Here is an 18,581-nt window from a genome sequence, read left to right on the forward strand (position 1 = left end):
TACAAAATCGTCTAATCGTATTGGTTAATGTTCATTTATTTTTTATTTTATTTGTATAGATAGCCTTACTCTTAGCTAAATAAAATTGGTTTGTTATAGTTATGGTAAATTTTACGCTTTTTTTGTATTTGTATTATAAATAAATTCTTACATGTTTCTCAAACACTCATCATATAACATGAGCTATTTTAGCTAGTTTTACCTGTTTACCTAGCTAGTTTTCTGTAGCGAGAGCTGGTCACACTCCTGTTTTACGTCTTTGTTATCGATAATTCCCGCCTCTTCTGGGCATTGAGTGTGTTTCGCGAAATATTTGTTTACAAACTGAACATTTTGGAAATTAAATCTTTCAGCGGATTGGCAAACAAGATGAGCACCGGCAACAAAGGCGGTTACAAGACGCCGCGGAAGCAAAACCTGAAATCCATTGAAAACCTTACAAATTCGGAGGAAGACTCCGAAGATCTGGATACGGCGATGGTTGAGGATGCCGGGGAATCGGATTCGAAAGGCACCAGGCGCCGTTCCGCCCGACGTCCAAGTCCCACCAAGAAGTACCAGGCCTACAAAAATGAAAATAATGGAAAAACGCTGGATGATGCAGAGATGTCGGATGAATTGAGCAGTGAGCCAGAGGATCAGGATGAAGAAGAGGCTACAGAGGAGCTGGAGAATGCAGCCCGTCCAACTTCCAAGGACCTTCACCTCATCCAATCCGAGTACAATGTGGCCGGCACCAGCATGTTTGGCTTCAACACGCCCAAAAAAACGCGATGCCATGGCCGTGGCCGCCCTTAATGCCACGCCCCGCACTCCCAAGACCCCAAAAACGCCCCGACTGGGGGTCAAAACGCCGGACACCAAGCGCAAGAAGTCCACAGATCAGCCAAAGACTCCCGCCCATGTTCGCACCCGTGTGAAGAATCGTATGTAGTTATCGTTCACTTACATTACTTGGTAGTTCTACAGTTTTTCTTCTTATTTTTTGGTATATATTGTTTACCCTTTTAATAAAAATATTTAATTCTTTCAGAGATTGCCAAAATAGTTGCGGATTCGGATGAGGATTTCTCCGGTGACGAAAGCGACTTCCAACCCAGTGGTATAGGTTCGTCCTCCAGTAGCAGTAGCAGCGATGGCGGCGATTCCTCGGAAAACGATGCGGCTGATGATGAGCCAAAGACGCCTTGCAAAGCCCGTCGTGCCATTGTGGTGCCCGTTCTGCCCAAAACTCCATCGGCAGCTCGTCTCCGACAATCGGCAAGGGCTAAGAAGTCGAATGAGTTTGTGCCCGAGAGCGAAAGCTATTTCCAATCGCATGCCAGCAGTAAGATCCTCACCTCAGATCATACATTGGATCGTTTGAAGAATCCCCGGCTGGCCGCCGATCGTGTGTTTAGCTTGCTGTCTGAAATTAAGCTATCCACCGAGCATGAGACGTCCATTAATGCCATTATGGAGGAGTACCGTTCGTACTTTCCCAAGTGGATGTGCATATTGAACGAGGGCTTCAATATAATTCTGTATGGATTGGGATCCAAGCGGCAGTTGCTACAGTCATTCCATCACGAGGTTTTGGAGAAACAAACCGTGCTGGTGGTGAATGGCTTCTTTCCTAGTCTGACGCTCAAGGATGTGCTGGACAGCATCACAAGCGAGATCTTGGACGCAGGCGTTAGTCCGGTCAATCCGCACGAAGCGGTGGACATGATCGAGGAGGAGTTCGCCCTGATACCTGAGACGCATTTGTTTCTAATTGTCCACAATCTGGATGGAGCGATGTTGCGCAATGTGAAGGCCCAGGCGATTTTATCGCGACTGGCGCGAGTGCCAAACATTCACTTGCTGGCCTCTATCGATCATATTAATACCCCATTGCGTGAGTATTCATATGGCTTGTTAGCAATTCTTTGACGAGATTGCGAACCAAATTCAACCTTTGAAATGAACATAATTCATTATGCAAACCAGCTTATCATTTACTTCTCTCATTTTGCAGTTTGGGACCAAGGAAAGCTGAGCAGCTTCAATTTCTCGTGGTGGGACTGCACCACCATGCTGCCATATACGAACGAAACTGCCTTCGAAAACTCTCTGCTGGTGCAGAATTCGGGAGAACTGGCCCTCTCCTCGATGCGCAGTGTGTTCTCCTCGCTGACGACCAACTCGCGCGGCATCTACATGCTGATTGTCAAGTACCAACTGAAGAATAAGGGCAATGCCACATACCAAGGCATGCCATTTAGGGATCTATACTCAAGTTGTCGCGAGGCCTTCTTAGTCAGTTCAGATCTCGCTCTGCGCGCCCAACTTACAGAGTTTCTCGATCACAAGCTGGTGAAGTCAAAGCGAAGCGTTGATGGCTCCGAACAGCTAACCATTCCCATTGATGGCGGACTGCTGCAGCAGTTCCTCGAGGAGCAGGAGAAGAAATAAATCGTCGACGTAATTTTAGAACATATTAATTTATTATCTAATATTGTTAAATACAATTACAATTTCGCTTTTTAAAAATGTCGTGATGCTGTCACTTGTATTGCCCATTAGTGCAGAATGTTCTTTGTTTGTCAATTTCTACACATTTAGATTGGCATGCATAAAAGTTGTCGGTTTACTAGAAACACGTTTTAGATGGCTAGTTTTGTCTTCCCCCAAACACTGATTTCCTTCTAATTGCGAGCAGAGCAACACAAAACTTAACACTCCAAGTGCTTCTCACCTTTGGGGATGACCGCAATTATATTAGGATTAGGAATAGATGAGGCGAAATAAATATATAGCTAAGCATGCCAAAAGAATATAAAGACCTTCCTATCGGTCACCCCGCACTTCCATTTATTCCAAAGGCTAATATCGGTAACCTATTACTATACAGACACGCACATACACAGATTAAAGCATTGGACTTGTAACTAGTTAATTGTGCATTCGAAACAAAATGAAATTGCTGCGACTAAGGCTAGTTTATTTACACTTTCTGATAGATAGCAAATCACATGCAATGTCAATCGGAAGTACGCATACAATGGAAATCGTTCATAGTGGTTTCTATCATTATTAATTTACGTTATTGCAAAAATTCTACCCTTTCCTGAATACCTGAATTGTACACACCAAGTTTACGATCTGCATTTTAGCATATAAAAATGTCATCTCTGCGCCGCTTTTCGCTATTCGTTTGTTTAATAGTTAGATAAATTGTTATCACGTTTACTTTATTCGTACTTTTAACCTTCGTTTGCGGAGAAAGTCGAAATGTTCTGAATCAAACAGAAGAGAAACCACCCAAGAGAATCTCCCCTTTACAAAATGAATGCATTAGTAAGGTTTTTTTTTTTCAGTTTTTATCTGCTTACTATACACAAATTGCTACTGTTTGCTTTTATTTCGACAATGTTTTGCTTGTTTTAATAGTTTTGTACAACAAATTAATTACATTTTGCGCTTAAACAAAGAGAAACAAGTTTGCTGATTTTAAATACTTAAGAAACGAAAAGAGAAACGAAAAATTAAAAGTAAAGAGGTGAATTTAGAGACGAATGTTGAAAAACAGAACATGGGGACAATGGGAGCTCCCGCTGGTAAACAATTAATTTATACATTCTCCTCAACTTGAAGGGGGAGGGCGTGGATTTTGGTGGGTGGGTGCAATTAAACCTTGAATGCTTTGAAAATTGTTCCGAGTTTACATATAGACAATATATAAATCAACTTCATTATCATATCCGTATCATTACTCATTTACTCGTTACTCATTAGTCATACTCATCGAATATACATCACAATCAAAGTGTACGCTTTGTAATTATACGCAGTAATCGGTAATCATAATCGTTATAATTATAATAATAATAATAGTTACGCATTCTCAGTGAATTTCTTTATTTTTTGTTGTATTTATGCCTTGGATTTTTTACTTTTTACTTTACTTTAAATTTAATTTATTTAATTTTAATTTTCCGTTTTTGTTTTGTATGCTCTTTTTTTGTTTGCATTATTGTTTGTTTTTTGTATTCTTCTTTAATTGCTGCTTTTGTTTTCAAGTTACTTTTGGACTTAAGATTAAAATTAATTCATAATTATTACTCGTAAACATATTAATCATAGGTAATATTAAATCAACAAATAAAATACATTTAAAATCAAGTTTTATCAAACTGAATTAAATTACTCGAAATCGAAACAATAAACGGTACTGCTTGCTTTGCTTTTGCTCCTGCATTTGCATTTGCATTATCTTTCTGCTGTTGATATAATTTTTTGTGTTTGTAGTATTGCCATATGCTTTTTTGAGGTTGGCCACTAATCGATCCATCAAATATTTCACATGCATGCTGCTTAAGTTAAAGTTCTCATTGTAATTGCAATTGTTGAATCGATTGTTGGTTTTGTTGTTGGTATTGGGTTGTTGCTTGTTGATTGTTGTTGGTGTACGATTTGCTGTTGCTGTTGTTGTTGGTGTGGTTGTTGCATTGTTGTTTCAGCTCATTTTCACGCGTTTCCTTGGTGGTCCAATTGGTGGGATTTGTTGTGTTGCGAGCGCACGAAATGCCTCCGCTATCAAATGTGAATGTGTTGTGATCATATTTTGCCAGCCGGAGGTTTCCATCACATCGGTGGCATGACTGTAAAAATGGTTTAAGCCGTTGGTTAGTTTAACTGGCTCGCAAAGATTTAACAACTTGAAAGACTTACGTATTTATGAAATCTATCGTTTGTGCTTTCAATTGATCCGCACTGTGGAGATCAGCTAATATTAGTGTTTCGGCTGCTGTTTCTACAGAGAGATTGACGCACAGCGCCTCCTCGCACATCACTTTCAGCTTTTCGAGTGCATACTGTTAGAGTAAATGAAATTATTTAGTTTATCAAGCCTGATAGTTTGGGTCTTTAAGGCAGACTTACCTTATCAGCAGCCGCTAGGAGATCATCAGCCATTTTTTCTAGATTGGGCGCCTTGCCCGTGTATATGAATCGCAGCATTTCTTTAAGAACCTCATGATCCACATCGGTTATGGCGACACGATTCAGCTTACGCTCCTCCATCTCATGCTCAAACATGGCCGCAAAGACATCGCTGCGCGCTGTAATTAAAATAATTACAAATTAAATTAGTTGAAGGGTATTTTAAGAGGCGTTAAAGGTCACTTGGTGTAACAAGTTGTTTATGGTTCAAATACAATTACTGTATTATCAATTATTTCAAAGAAAAGAAAGCATATTTATTTAAAAATAGGCCAAATTGGCAAAGATTTTCTGCTATTATTTTCCATACATTAATTTAATTTGAATTTTGAACGGTTTTAAAAAGAAAGAACTTTAAGAAATTGAAAATTGGAGTTTTAAAAGAATTTCTCGATGTGTTTTCTTACCTGCCAGTATGGCCTTGTGCGCCTGGAACTCCCGACCGCCCACGGAGAGCGTGACGTCGCTGAACTTCTCGTTGTCAAAGAGATTGCCGAGATCCTCCGACAGCTTGCACTCGGGCACTTTGAACTGCACGATATTGGATTGTCCGGAGATGTTCACGCTGTCCGCAACGACGCTGACCTCGCAGAAGATGGTCAGCTTGTCCTCTGGCAGCAGGCCGTTGGCCTCGTCCAGCAGAAAGTCGCGGCGGATGAACTTCTTGAAGCCCCAATCTTTGCCCTGCACAAAACGGTAAGCTCTGCGGGATAATATAATAATATTAGTTATTGAAATTCATTAAATAGTTTATTAGTCATGCTTACCTTTGGGATTCCATGGCTTTGGTTTCCTCACGCTTGGCATTCAGTATGGAAAATTTGAACTTGGCTCTGACTTCTGATTTATTACACGAAACTAACAGTAAATATAATGAAAGGTAATCCTTGCTCTCCTCGTCGAGACCCTTGGGGTTAACGCGTAAACACCTGTTTAGAGGTAGACCATTTATTTAGTAAATGTCAGAATAGCTTAGTTGATATAATAACTCACCATTTCAGTTTGTCATTAGCACCGGCTGAGAATGTGGACGATTTGAGTACTTCACCCATCTCCTCCCGACAAAAACTAAAGTTATTTATGGTCCACATATAACTAAATTTAACCACTTTGACCTGGGGAAGAAGAGTAAATATAGTTATTGAAAGTCCATGTAAGTGGTGTAACAATGTTATCCGATTTCTCCCACCTGAGCCACTCACCACACACCTGTACCGGCATTCACAGAGGAAATGCATTTACCGCCCTACAACAAAATGGATTCAGTTTACAATTTTTGTGAAATCCGATCGGATCGGTTGGGTTTAGTGGCTGGCTGGTTGGATGGCTGGCTGGCTCAGATGTTTGCAAATCCATAGGAATGCCCAAAACCCACACAGGGATGTGGAAATTTAATCCGTTCGGGGGGATTTACCTGCGTATAACACCAGTTCTCGGCAACTGGCGTATTAACTTCCGGCAAGGGCGGCGATGGTACACGGCTAACCGCCATCGTGCTACTGGATGCGTGCAGGTTCGAGGAGACTCTAGCTGTTTGGCTTGCCTGACATTCGTTCACCGGCAATCTGCAAAGATTAATAGGAGAAACATTTTTGGGATTAGTTGGGAATATTTTTGGGATCACGTTCTTAAGGTAATTGATTGATATGTTCAAAATTTTAAAAGCATAAATATCACTTTTTGTCCTAAGTTATAGTCATTTCTACATTCGGTATTCCAAAGTTATTACAAAAATTAGATTAGGTTAAGGTTTCCCCCGTTTTACAGTTTAAAACCAACTTTTTAAAATGAATATAAAAACTTATAGGTTATATCGAAGAAAAAAATGTTTCATCATGTTTTATATTAACAACTTAAGTCCAAGAACAGTTTTAAAAGGTATTTTAGAAACTTAAGGGTCACCTTGGCTCTTGTATTAGATCCATGATGCTGCGCTCGAATTCAACTTTGACGAAATTGCTGTCGGAATTCGAGTGCCTGGCCAATAGATTTAGCAGCTTCAACAGCAGCGAGTTCTCCAGCTTGCCGCCCGTTAACCAACCACAAGATCACAGAGGATACAATTTTCCGAATAGTTTTACAATTTAAAAAATATTTTCTAGACAATTTTTAATTAAAACGGTGGACTAGACACAAACGCATGGACAAGACGAAACGAAATGCGCCAAAAAGTGCAGCGTTCATAATGGCTGAAGAGTGGTTCAAATGCCGTTATTCCGCACAGATGTCAGCAATTAACAGAGAACGAGAGACGTAGTCGAGATGAAGATAAAGCTTTCGAAGCTTTCAACTGAGATTTGAATTGTCGTTCTAAAGAGCAGCAGCAATACAATACAAAAAAAAAACAACAAACAACGTTAAAATATCACTAGGAAAACACAACCGTTGCGCAGGAGCACCAAAGAAAAACTGACTGATGGACCTGGAAAATCTCGGCAGGCAGAAGGATTTAGGAACGCTGCAGATGACAACAAACAATGGACCAGGAAAATGTTAGCCAGGAGTGGAAAATTGACAAACAATGGGTCAGCGCGTCGCGGCAGTTGAGGGTGAAGGTGAACGTGAGCGAGTAGCTCGCCCAAGAAAGGTGCAAAATGGTGAGCGGAGAGGGGGGAGGAGGATGGGCAGAAGGATCTGACACACAAAAGCAACAATAACAGTCCTTTTCATATGTATGTGTTTTCAGTCGCGCAGATGCAGATGGAACACGGTAAATGGCAGAGGAAGCTGCGTTTTTACACGCCGAGAAAAAATCAACACAAATTTCTCAAAATAAATACTTAATTTGTTACAAAAAGGGCTTAAAAAACTTAATTTTAGTTTCAATTTACAAATTTTCTGTACAAATAATTTTCAATGTCAGACTAAAGTTTTGGTAAAACCCCTCTGTCAGATTTAAAAATCAAAAAAAATTAAATTCCAACCCGAAAATTATGGAATAATTCTTCATATACAGTTGGCTTGTTAAAAAATTAAAGCTATATTTATTGTATTATTACTTAAGGGGAAAAATGACTTTTTAATATTTAAGGACCTTAATTAGGGACTGCTATCGATTAGTGATTTTTCAACGTGCACAACCGTAGCGTTGGAAAAGTCGGAAAATCTGTGCAAGGCTGCGGCACACGAGCGATTTACAGCTCAACTCAGCTCGACAAGGTTGAGATTTTCAAGGTGCTGCCCGTTTTCTGCGGCTGCTGGCGATTTGATGGCCATCATCAAATCCAGCTGAAGGACCTTCAACGGGCCTCGTGTGCGTGAGTGTGTGTACCAAAGTGTATGAGTGGTGAGTATGAGTGTGAGCCATCAAAAGGTTGACGCAGCTCGTCAAGGTGAACAAACCGTAGACCGCGTTTTTAGCACTCAGTCAAGCCGCTTTATTCAATTTTAGTGAGTGTGCCTTAATGTTAATGACATTGATTTGGCATTGGGGCCTCAAGCTCCATCTCCATCTCCCTCTACCCTAAATACACCTCTCTTTATAGCTCCCCCAGCCAAGGGCCAGAGCCAAACATTTTTGTTTAGCTATGGCATTGAAAATCATTTGTTTGGCGCCACAAGGCGAATGACAAAATCACAGAGGTTGGGAATAAGAAGGTTAAGCTTGGGAACGAAAAGCAGTCAGAACCTAATAATCGAATAAAACCAGCCAAAGGTGGAGAGACTATGACTCATCGAAAACAATAACCATAACAACATTTTAATATAGTAAAATACACACATATTATTTTAAAGCTAATCATTTATAACTTATAGATCATTATCATTTATATATAATTATATCTAATTGATTTAAAATTATTAAAATTTATAATTACTTTCTAATAACATAAATTTATGACTTTAAATATAAAAAAAAACAGTTTGCAAACACTGACCACCATCTCCATTTTAATATTAACAATGGTCTAACCTCTGTTTAAAGGGTCAATGTAAATAAATTTAAATTGTTTGGCAAACACACTCCTTGTCATAAATTCCTTTGGTTTCCCATACCTTTTTCCCTAGTCATGCCATTAGTTTTGCTTACTTAGCCACCAGGAACCATTAGTTCTGCTGCAGAATAAACCCACATAGCATGTGAGTGGTCCAAAGGATCAGGGCCAAAAGGTCTGAACAAACATCCGCCAGCTGAAATGCGACGAATGCAGTTGGTCATGGATCGAGGAATCGAAATTTCGACACACACAGATAGGTAAGACTCTGCTCCCCGGGGGATTTGCCATTTGTGTGGGCTCTTCGATCAAAAAGAATGAAGAATTTATGACAAATGAAGGGAGAGCACGCGTTGAAGAAATTTAATAAATCGTTTTAGCCCGGGAAAACTGGTTTACTTTAGACTTGATAAAGCAGCTGCTCATCGGGAAAAATTCAGAAAAAAGAAGACTACTGCTTTTCTCCAAAAACAAAAAAAAAAAAAAAAAGGAAAAGTTATATAATTTGGCAGCGACTCGCTTTGGCGCTTTCCACACTTCCGGCAACTTTTCATTAGCATTTAAATGAAATTTGATAAAGGCACCAACAACAAAAGGCATTAATAAACGAAACGAACAGCGGCAGCAAAAACGACAACAATAACAGCTAAAACTAAAATGGTGAAAATTTTTCATTTTTTTTTCACAACAAATTATCGCATGGCTTTTCACTTGGCGTTTTCACCAACAACAAAAGCAGCAACAATGGCTCCTTTCACTCGCCGCCTAAACAACAACAAATGAGTTGAGTGAAAAACGCTTTTCAGTTGTCGTCGTTGTTTTCGAGCCAAAAGGAAACGTTTTTCTTTGCTTTTCTTTTGGTTTTTACATAAATGCGACGCCGTCGTAGCCGTCGCAAAAACACAGATGCAAAGATACATTTTCAGTCGCCAGCCAGAGCGGGGTGAAGAAGAAGAAGAAGCAGCGGCTACGGCGGCAGCAGCAATTTAATTTAAATAATGTGAACTTTCATGCCAATGAAAATGATTTCAAAAGAGAAACTCAACGCAGTCCAACTCCCAAAACAAACTCGACAACTTCACTTCCGCTACAAATGCAACAGAGGCAACAGCAGCGCCAAAAACAACATGAGCAACAACATTTTGAACAACGAACAACAACAACAACAACAATTATGACACCCACCCAACCAAAAGATTAACTTTGACACAAGGAAAAATTAGGGGTTGTGGGTTAGCATTGGGACTTCCTCATGATCGTTAAAAAAATATTAGCTTTCATTATGCTAAATATCAAAGCTGATATCGGTAATTATAAAATATACAACAAGATTTAAAACACTTTAATAAGAAGTTCCATTTAGAGTAACAAACACAAACAAAAGTTCAATAGAAATTTGAAAGTTTCTTAACTAATTGATATATTAAGTGAATAGGAAGTAATTTAACTTTTTATTTTAAAATACGAGATGTTTAGACCCTCAATTTAATTGTTCAAATGGTGAGCACCAAGTGATATAAAAAGAGGCGGTGTTGAAATGCAGTTAAATGGGTATTACATCTTCAAGACTAAAAACCATTAAATGGTAATTTAGTTCTTAAAACATGTTGGTATGAATAAAAGCAAAGTGAATACCCAATTCCAATCCCCAACTTTTTTAAAGTGTGCTAACCACTCACGACATTTCGAAAATCTTTCTCCACTCTCCCCATGGAGTGTCAACAGTTTGACGCATATTAATTTTAAAAACTCCCACGCTCAACATTTCATTCGGTTTCTTCGCTTTTGGCTGGGTTTGTTTTCATTTGGTTTGGTTTTTCGGATGGGTTTCGTTTTGGGTCTTTCACTCAAGTTGGTCGGTCGTCGGTCGTCGATTCGATGCGTCGTCCATTTGCCTTTGGAGTTACTTTGTAGTTGGCATTTCTGCGGAGGGAGAGAAAGCTCAGGCCCCCAGCTTGGCGTCTCGCTCGATCTCTGATGCTCTCACACTCGCACTCGCACTCGCACTGTGCAGTTTTGCTTGCAGTTTTTCGTGAAAGTCGATTCGCAGTTGTTGTTGTTATATAAAGCGTACGAAATCATGTAAGTAGAGTGAAATTTGCCTGCTGTTTTATTTTTTTTTTTGTTGTTGTTGCCTTGTTTAGCCTATGCAATTGTTTTTCGCACTAATGAAAACAATTGAAAGTTGTGGAAAATTATGTTTCCATAATTATACCCTTAAATGATTCGACTTTTCCACTGCATTGCTTACATTAAACCAATTAATGGATCAATAAACTTTGAATTGTAGTTGTAGATACTACAGGTGATAAGAATTGGAATTCGTTTTAATATTGCCAATTTTAAATGTGTTTATCCTAACCTATTTAGGATCAGTAAAGCTCCAAGAAATTGTAATTAACCGTATTTATTTGATCTGATGTAATTTTGAGAAACCTACAACAAAAAACCATGTCATAATAAACATCGCGTCCTATTTTCCACGCATAAGTTTAATGTTGTTAATTTTTACATAACTGCCGTTGCTTGCTTTTCGGATTTCAAATGCTAATCAACGTGTGTCACACTTTGTATAGCCAAAAACTAGGCCGCCACAACCCGAAACGAATTTTGCTACATTTGTTTGACACTTTGTTTTTTTTAAGTCTTGTTTGGGATTGCAGCATAAATGAAAGTTTGTGTTAATCACAAATAATAATGAGGGGAAAACATATTTCGATTACATAATAATAGCGACAGGCAGCACCGGAAATGAGGTGTAACTATTATGATGGCGAGCACTGTGTGAAACTAAGATAATTTGAGACCGGATGTCACACTTTTAAATTAGACTCCTGAATTATTATTAGCATAGACAATATCAGTTACATCGATGTTAATGCTAAAAGAAGGTATAATTGGTGATCCGCTTATGCATACTGATGAAATAATTTCATCAAATCTGTTTCGATTCGAACATTTTTTTTTTGAGTGCGCAGGCGCGTAGGCGTTTTGACGTCGACGACGGCAGCGCAGTTGGCAGCGAGTTTCACCAAGAAAAAAAATAAACCCGAAGCAGAAATTACAAGTAGAAAAAAAAAAAAGCAAAACCCGAAGCAAAAAACGAGAGCAAGTTTGCTGACAGCGGAACGAGACTTTATGTAATCGTTAAAACTTGTTTGATGACGTAGCCTTAAGCCGAGCTTGAAAAAGATCTCTCTTTATTTTTCTCTTTACCTCTCTTAACCCAAAGCACGTTGTCGTTTTAGCGCGTGTCTCAAAATACATATACATGTGTATCACCTTTAACCAGCTGCTTTTGTTGGATAATAAATTTTCAAAAAAGCAAACAAGTTTGCGGGCAGAGCAGAAATGAAATCAATAAATTAATAATAAACCACATGTTGTGTGCCCATTTTTCATTGAAACGTTTTGGGCCAAACTTTTAGCTTGTTTGCATTTTGCCGCTTTTACCTCTTTCTCTGCACTTTCTAAACAAATTGTGAGCGAGAGAGAAGAAATTGGCTTTCATGCGTTTTCACATTTTGTTTTTGTCGTGCTTTCTTTTTTCTTTCTTTTTTTTTTGTGGCGTTTTGTTGGGATTTCTACTACTTTTTCTTTAGGCGCAAGCGTCGTGATCTTGTTGGCTTAAAAGATCTTCTTTTTTATTGGCTTAGAAATTCTTGCCTGATTTCTTTGAGAGATCTGTATCTGTTCTAAATAAAATGTGGGTTGAGTGAAAGACTGGGGCGAGATTTTCGGTTTACGATTATTGGGTGAAATGTGTTAAACAAAGTGAAAACTCTGGACCGAGTTCAATTATAGTAAAAATATAAAAACGCATACTTGTTGTGGCTTAACAGCAGCTATGTTAACGAATTTAATTTCGCTATTTTTGAAAGTTTTACATTTTAAATAATTTATAAAAAAAAAAGGTGAGGAGACAACGACCAGCAAAAAGTGGAAAGTTGCAATGCAACGCAACACGATCAGTTTTTAATAATTGGTTAAATTCAGGCTTTTTGGTGAAAGGAATTGATTAGTAAACGGAAGCCCGAAAAGTTCATTGCATAATGTTGCAGCAACATGTTGCCGAGGCGCCAAGCAACATGACCAGAAACGGCAGCCCTTTCACAGCGAAAATCAGTCAAGCAAACTTCCCGTCTCTTCCCATTCGAGCAGATAAAACACAAAAACCGCATAGCGAGACCAAAGGAAAGGCTATACACCCTGCGTTTGAAACGCAGAAAGGGGGCTTTTTGGGGCTTAAAACTGGACAGGAAGTGGTATAATGGAGTTGAGTTCATTTTTTGGTAATTGTACTGAAGGCAAAACTTTGAAAACAATATTGCAGCTAAAAACTGCAAGTTAAAAAAATATCTCAACAATTAATCGCAAATGTCCCTAAAATATGGTATAAGGTTTCTGGCATTTACACGCGATCAATGATTTTACGAAGAGTGGGCATAATACTTTTCTGAGATGTGAATTTCTATTAAAAAAATACCTCGTAAAAATATTTCCAGAACTGTGTTTGCCTGTTTCTCCATATATGTATATATTTGAGTAAGGGTGCACTTACGAAGCCGAATCCCAGCTGATAAAAAGCAGTCCGCAATCAACGGCCCATGACTCACATTTGCCAGTCGGCGGCTGGGACAAAGAACATTTTTTATTCGAAATACTGCGGATTATCGGGCAATTTGCAGCAAGGCCAAAGAAAATGAGCAACAAGTGCACGAAAACCAGAACGCAGCCCTAGTGGAAAGTGAATAAGAATAAGAAAAATAATAACAATTACTGGCACATGGTCAACAGCATTAAGAAAGAAACCAAGCACGAGCTCATGGTCTCAATACTGCAGCTCTCTTCTTCAATGACAAAGCAGCTGCTGTTGTAGATGTTGCTGCTGTGCTATAGCTGTTGCTGTTGCTTTTGCTGTTGCTGTTGCTGCTGCAGCTGTTTGCTGACCCCAAATGACAAAGGTTGGCACGCAAGTCGCCCACGCCCATTAATTAACCGAAAATTGAGAGCCCACTCAAACAAAAAAGATAAAATACAGTAGAGAGAGACCCACCCCCCCTCTATCAGCATTTGTGTTTACCAAATGGGAATATTTTCTGTTCATCTTTTTGAGGTTAGGCGAACGCCTTTTGGGGTCACCGTGTGAAAGCAGCAGCAAGAACAAAAAGGAGAGCATGTCGGAGCGAAGGAGAAAGCCTACTCACAACGAAAGAGACAGCGACATGTAGCAGCTATTAAGGGTGGCTGATACATATAGAGAGCACTTAATTACTTAAGTTTTGTTTATTCGCCCCGGGGAAAAGTTACGACATTTTCCAGTTCTCGATGGGTGAAATGTATTTTACCGCGAACACACCACTCGGGTGGTTCAGGGTGATCAATAGAATTAGTAAGCAAATCATCAAGTTTCCACACTAAAGAAACCAATTACTTACGCAAGTAAGGTCATCTGAAAAAAAAACCATCTAGGTTACCTCGAGGTTGCTAACTAAAACCGAAACGAAACAAACTCTCAGCTATACAGAAAACTACAAGTCATCAAAATTAAATATATATTTATATTTATATGTATGCCCATATGTATATACTAAAGACTGCCCCGTATACAAGCCATCAAAATAGCAGAGAAACTTTTACAAAACAAACTGTTGTTTGTTCGGCGGTTTTGTTTGTTGTGGCCGTAACTCAAGGATGTGACAATGGTTACTTGAAATGTGGCCCAGAACGTAAGTAGTTCAGGGTGGAAAAGGTCCTGGGAATTAAACTGGGTCATCAGCACACTGTGTGCCACACATCTCAAGTGGATTTTGGGTTCCAATTGGTAGGCTAACGATTGTTAGCATGAGCTATTGTTGGTCAGCTTGTAATGCCAATTACTTGTTGCTAAGCTGGGGCAATTGGGGGCACTTTTCGAAAGCTTTTTTGAGTTATTTCCATAGTAATGTTAAAAAGGTTTTAGATATTACGGAATTTATAAGCTTTTAAATCCAAGGATTTATTAATAAGTATTTCTGTTTTATGATGAGTTTTCAATAAGAGGAATTCTTTTAATCACGATTTTTCAGAAAAATTTACCAGGGAATAATATTTTTATTTTAAAATTTTACAGTAGTGTTTGTTCGCTAATTCAACTTCTCGCATTAGCTTGCATTCACTGATTTTGTTAACCAAACTCACAAATATTTCGCAACCAATCAGATAACGCTTTAAAGTTCAACTTTTGTCATTTACTGATCGCCTCACATACAGGACCACCTACTTATCATATAAATAGTTTGCATTTCACATAGCTACTGTTTTTTTAAGTAGGTGTAAATGGCTCGTATGCACAAATGCCAATGGCTGGCATTTAAGCCGCAATAATATTTATGTAAATATATTTAGTTGCCCTACTGAGACCTAGTCTCTATTTTCTTTAAATTACTGTCTAAGAACCGTTTACACACATCCACACACTCACACAACAGAAAGAGGAAAAGCGATTGAAAATGGGCCAATTGGAGTGGTATATTTACCTTTTATCACAGAAATTTGCGGCGGCGTTACAAAATTCCTTAGAATTGGGGCATTTAACTAATAATACTAGGCACAGAGGAGATTGTTGTGGTTGCTGTTGATTGTTGTTGCTGCTGTTGCTGTTGCTGTTGCTGCTGTGGTGTTGATGATGGCTGTTGCTGTTGCTGTGGTGATGGTGTTGCTGTTGATGCTGCTGTGCAGGATGGGCGCAATTATAATGTTGCTGTTGTACCGACGATTGCTGATAGGAGGACGCGGACGCGGACGCCGAAGATGATGATGATGATGATGATGATGATGATGATGATGATGTGGATGAAGAGGATGAGGATGCGCTGAGGGGATGGTGGTGTTGCTGCTGGTTCAGATGCCGCCTGATGGACTGATTGATGCGATTTGTTATGGAGTTGGTCAGCGCCGAATGATGGCTATGCAGATGGTGCGATGATGAGGAGGATGAGGCAGCCACTGAAGAGGAGGCTGATGATGAGGAGGCAGCTCCAAACAGGCGGCTGGCAATGATGCTGTTGCTGTGGTGATTGCTGTTGCTGTTAATGCTGCTACTGTTGTTGCTGCTGCTACTGCTGTTGCTGTTGCCGCCGTTGTAGTGCGTATTGCCCGCACAGGCGCTGCTGCAGTTGTTGGAGGACGAGGGCGAGGGGGCGGACCGCGTTAGTATGTGTTGCAAGTTACTGCTGCCGAATGCCGCCTGCAATATGTTGCTGGGTGTTGCCAAATGCTGCGCCAGTGTTGCCGAGCCACTTCTACTGGTTGCTGCTGCTGCTGCTGCTGCAGTTGCTCCACTTTCGTAATTCAGGTGACCCAAATGCTGTTGCAAAACTGAAGGCGCAGCTTGCTGGTGCTGTTGCTGCTGCGGTGGTGTTGCTGCTGCTGATGTTGCTGGCGTGTGTGGGTGGTGTTGCTGCTGCTGCTGCTGCTGTTGCAGCGATGATCTGCGCAATAATACTGGTGGCGTCGATATCAATTGCTGCAGGCGACTGCAGTTGCCGCTGCTGCTGCTGCTTGCCGCTGCTCCTGTGGCGACTATTGCTGCTGCCGCAGTTGTTGCTGCTAAGGATGTTGCCGTTGCAGTTGCAACTTCAGGTCCATTCTGCGGCTCTCCGTTCTCGCAGCAACAATTATCGCTGGTAGCAGGTTGTTGCTGCTGCTGCTGCTGCTGTTGCTGCTGCTCTAAATTCTCATTTTCATAGATTTCATGCACACTTCGCTTTTTCTTAATTTTCACATAGGGCTCAAACATTTTACAATTTTTATTGCAAACACTTCAACACTCACACACCTTTGACTTTTCTTTTTCTTTGTATTCAAAAATATACAGATTCTCCTGGTTTATAAAAAATTGCTCAACTTTTTTGTGCTTATAAATTTTTCATTTGAACAAATCTCTTTGATTGCCACATGCCGTTTGCTTGTTATTTTAGTTGCCTTACGATTTGTATAATTTTCGAGTGTGTGCTCGATTTGTTGTTTCGAGTAGTATTTGATTTTTTTTTTATATTTGGTGGGCGACACACGATGCGAGCGAGAGGGCGAATCGAATCGAATCGAAATCGAGTCGAGCGCTGACAAAACGAACGAACCGCTCCGCTTGAAAGTGCGCGTTGAATTGAGCTAAAATTTGAAAATACAGAAATTTCCGCCGTCCACTCTTGACGTAGACTGCGACGCCGACAGCGACTGCGACGCCAGCAGCACAGCCCGCCGCGTTTCAGTTCTCATTTCGTTTCTCTCGTTTCACCATGTAACACACACGCGCACCTACACTTTCGACTCGCTTTGTGTGAGGTCGATGAGCACATATGGAAACGAGTGAGAAAGTTATGGTACAAAGGTTCGAAAAGGTATTACCCTCCTTTTCACCTTTATTACAAATACACCTAATCTAATGAACTTTAAAATATTTACTTTAAAATACCTAAATTCTATTGTCACAAAGTGTCAATGTTGAAGAATAAACATTTCTCAAATTTTTATACTAGTATTGGATGTTCTTTTTCAAATTATCAGACTTGAGTCATCAAATTAATAATATCCACCTGAGCTTACATCCCAAATGTCCTAAATCTACCTTGTTTCAACCTCGAGATCCGGAAAGATAGATGAACTATGCTGTTGAGATATTGTGTTGCCTATTAAAAATAAATCTAGTTTGACATTCAAGTTCATATACCTAATGGGGTCTAAAATACTTCCTACTGACTGTTAAATACACATCAATGTATGCATATAATGTCATACCCTTCGACTCTACAATTGCTGGGTATTAAAAGGAAGCAACGGTGAGAGTGAGAGAGACAGTGAGAGAGCGAGAGACCTCAGCGACACTGAAAATCGAGCGCAAGTGCAAAGAGTGAGAGAGCGCGAGCGAGCAAGAGAGAGAGAGAGGGAAACAGGGTTGAGGGCCAGCTGATAAATGGTTGCGCGTGTGAGTCGTATATTGCGTATACGAGTGGGGGTGCGCGTGTGGTCTCAGGACGGAGGTTACTTTTGCCGGCGGTCCTTGGCGTGGCGATAAACGGTAATCACTTGGTCACAGAGGCGGTCCGATCCGGTACTGTCCTTCCCCAGCCCTCCGAACGACCACCTAGCCTTCTGCTGCGTCCTTCAAGGGCTTCCTATACACATGCCACCCAAACGCACAGGGCTATCGAAAATGCGGGGCTATAGAAAGTAGCAGGACCATCTGAATAACCTCCATCTTCATACGCGTTAAAAAATAATTGTTTTGTTTGCCAAGGATCTATACTGAAATAACTCTCACCCTTGAAAAGCTTTAAGGAAATAAGATCTCGTTTTAAATAGTACCTATAAAAAATATTGTATTTTTCTTAATAAAAAAAAACTTCTTTATAGCAAACTTTTATTGACTACAGCATGTAATGCCGACTTACAAACATTTTTAAAAAGTTTTTGTAAGTTACATGAAAAGATGTCTTTTTTAATAAGAAAATAAAATCTGCTAATATCTATTTATCTTTCAGCTAACTTTGTTGATATTAAAATTGGTTTATAATCAATACTTTATTTAAATTTTTTGAAACCACAAACCACCAAGAATGTATTGTTCATAAAAAAAACTTTGTTAGATTTTCTAATATTTCTTGGGTAAAAGCCAACAAAATGATTTTTTTTTGACTGCAT

The 18,581-nt window shown here is 39.7% G+C and overlaps 2 protein-coding genes across 6 annotated transcripts in view; one reads left to right on the plus strand and one right to left on the minus strand.

Moving 5' to 3' along the window:
- The first annotated feature begins 281 nt into the window (after positions 1–281).
- On the plus strand, positions 282–2,542 carry LOC128266265 (origin recognition complex subunit 2). Its single transcript, XM_053002665.1, is given in 4 exon segments — positions 282–759; positions 761–926; positions 1,034–1,879; positions 2,000–2,542. Coding segments are annotated over 4 exon segments (1,839 nt in total). The 5' UTR covers positions 282–369; the 3' UTR covers positions 2,437–2,542.
- A 1,180-nt stretch (positions 2,543–3,722) lies between these two features.
- Positions 3,723–18,581, minus strand: part of LOC128266264 (protein roadkill) — a 64,667-nt gene continuing 49,808 nt past the window's right edge. For 2 of the 5 annotated variants that reach the window (XM_053002664.1, XM_053002663.1), the window contains 7 exons: positions 6,380–6,530; positions 5,959–6,080; positions 5,733–5,894; positions 5,373–5,668; positions 4,906–5,084; positions 4,696–4,838; positions 3,723–4,625 (listed from right to left, as the gene is read on the minus strand). In XM_053002664.1, coding sequence (XP_052858624.1) covers positions 4,481–4,625; positions 4,696–4,838; positions 4,906–5,084; positions 5,373–5,668; positions 5,733–5,894; positions 5,959–6,080; positions 6,380–6,457 — 1,125 coding nt within the window. In that variant the 5' untranslated portion in view covers positions 6,458–6,530 and the 3' untranslated portion in view covers positions 3,723–4,480. Of the gene's footprint in view, positions 4,626–4,695; positions 4,839–4,905; positions 5,085–5,372; positions 5,669–5,732; positions 5,895–5,958; positions 6,081–6,379; positions 6,531–6,867; positions 7,043–15,418; positions 17,065–18,581 lie in introns of those variants that run through there. The other 3 variants (XM_053002661.1, XM_053002662.1, XR_008269046.1) reach the window with 3 other exon arrangements.

This window comes from Drosophila gunungcola, chromosome 3R, assembly GCF_025200985.1.
Source record: "Drosophila gunungcola strain Sukarami chromosome 3R, Dgunungcola_SK_2, whole genome shotgun sequence".
In the NCBI taxonomy this organism is placed as follows: domain Eukaryota; kingdom Metazoa; phylum Arthropoda; class Insecta; order Diptera; family Drosophilidae; genus Drosophila; species Drosophila gunungcola.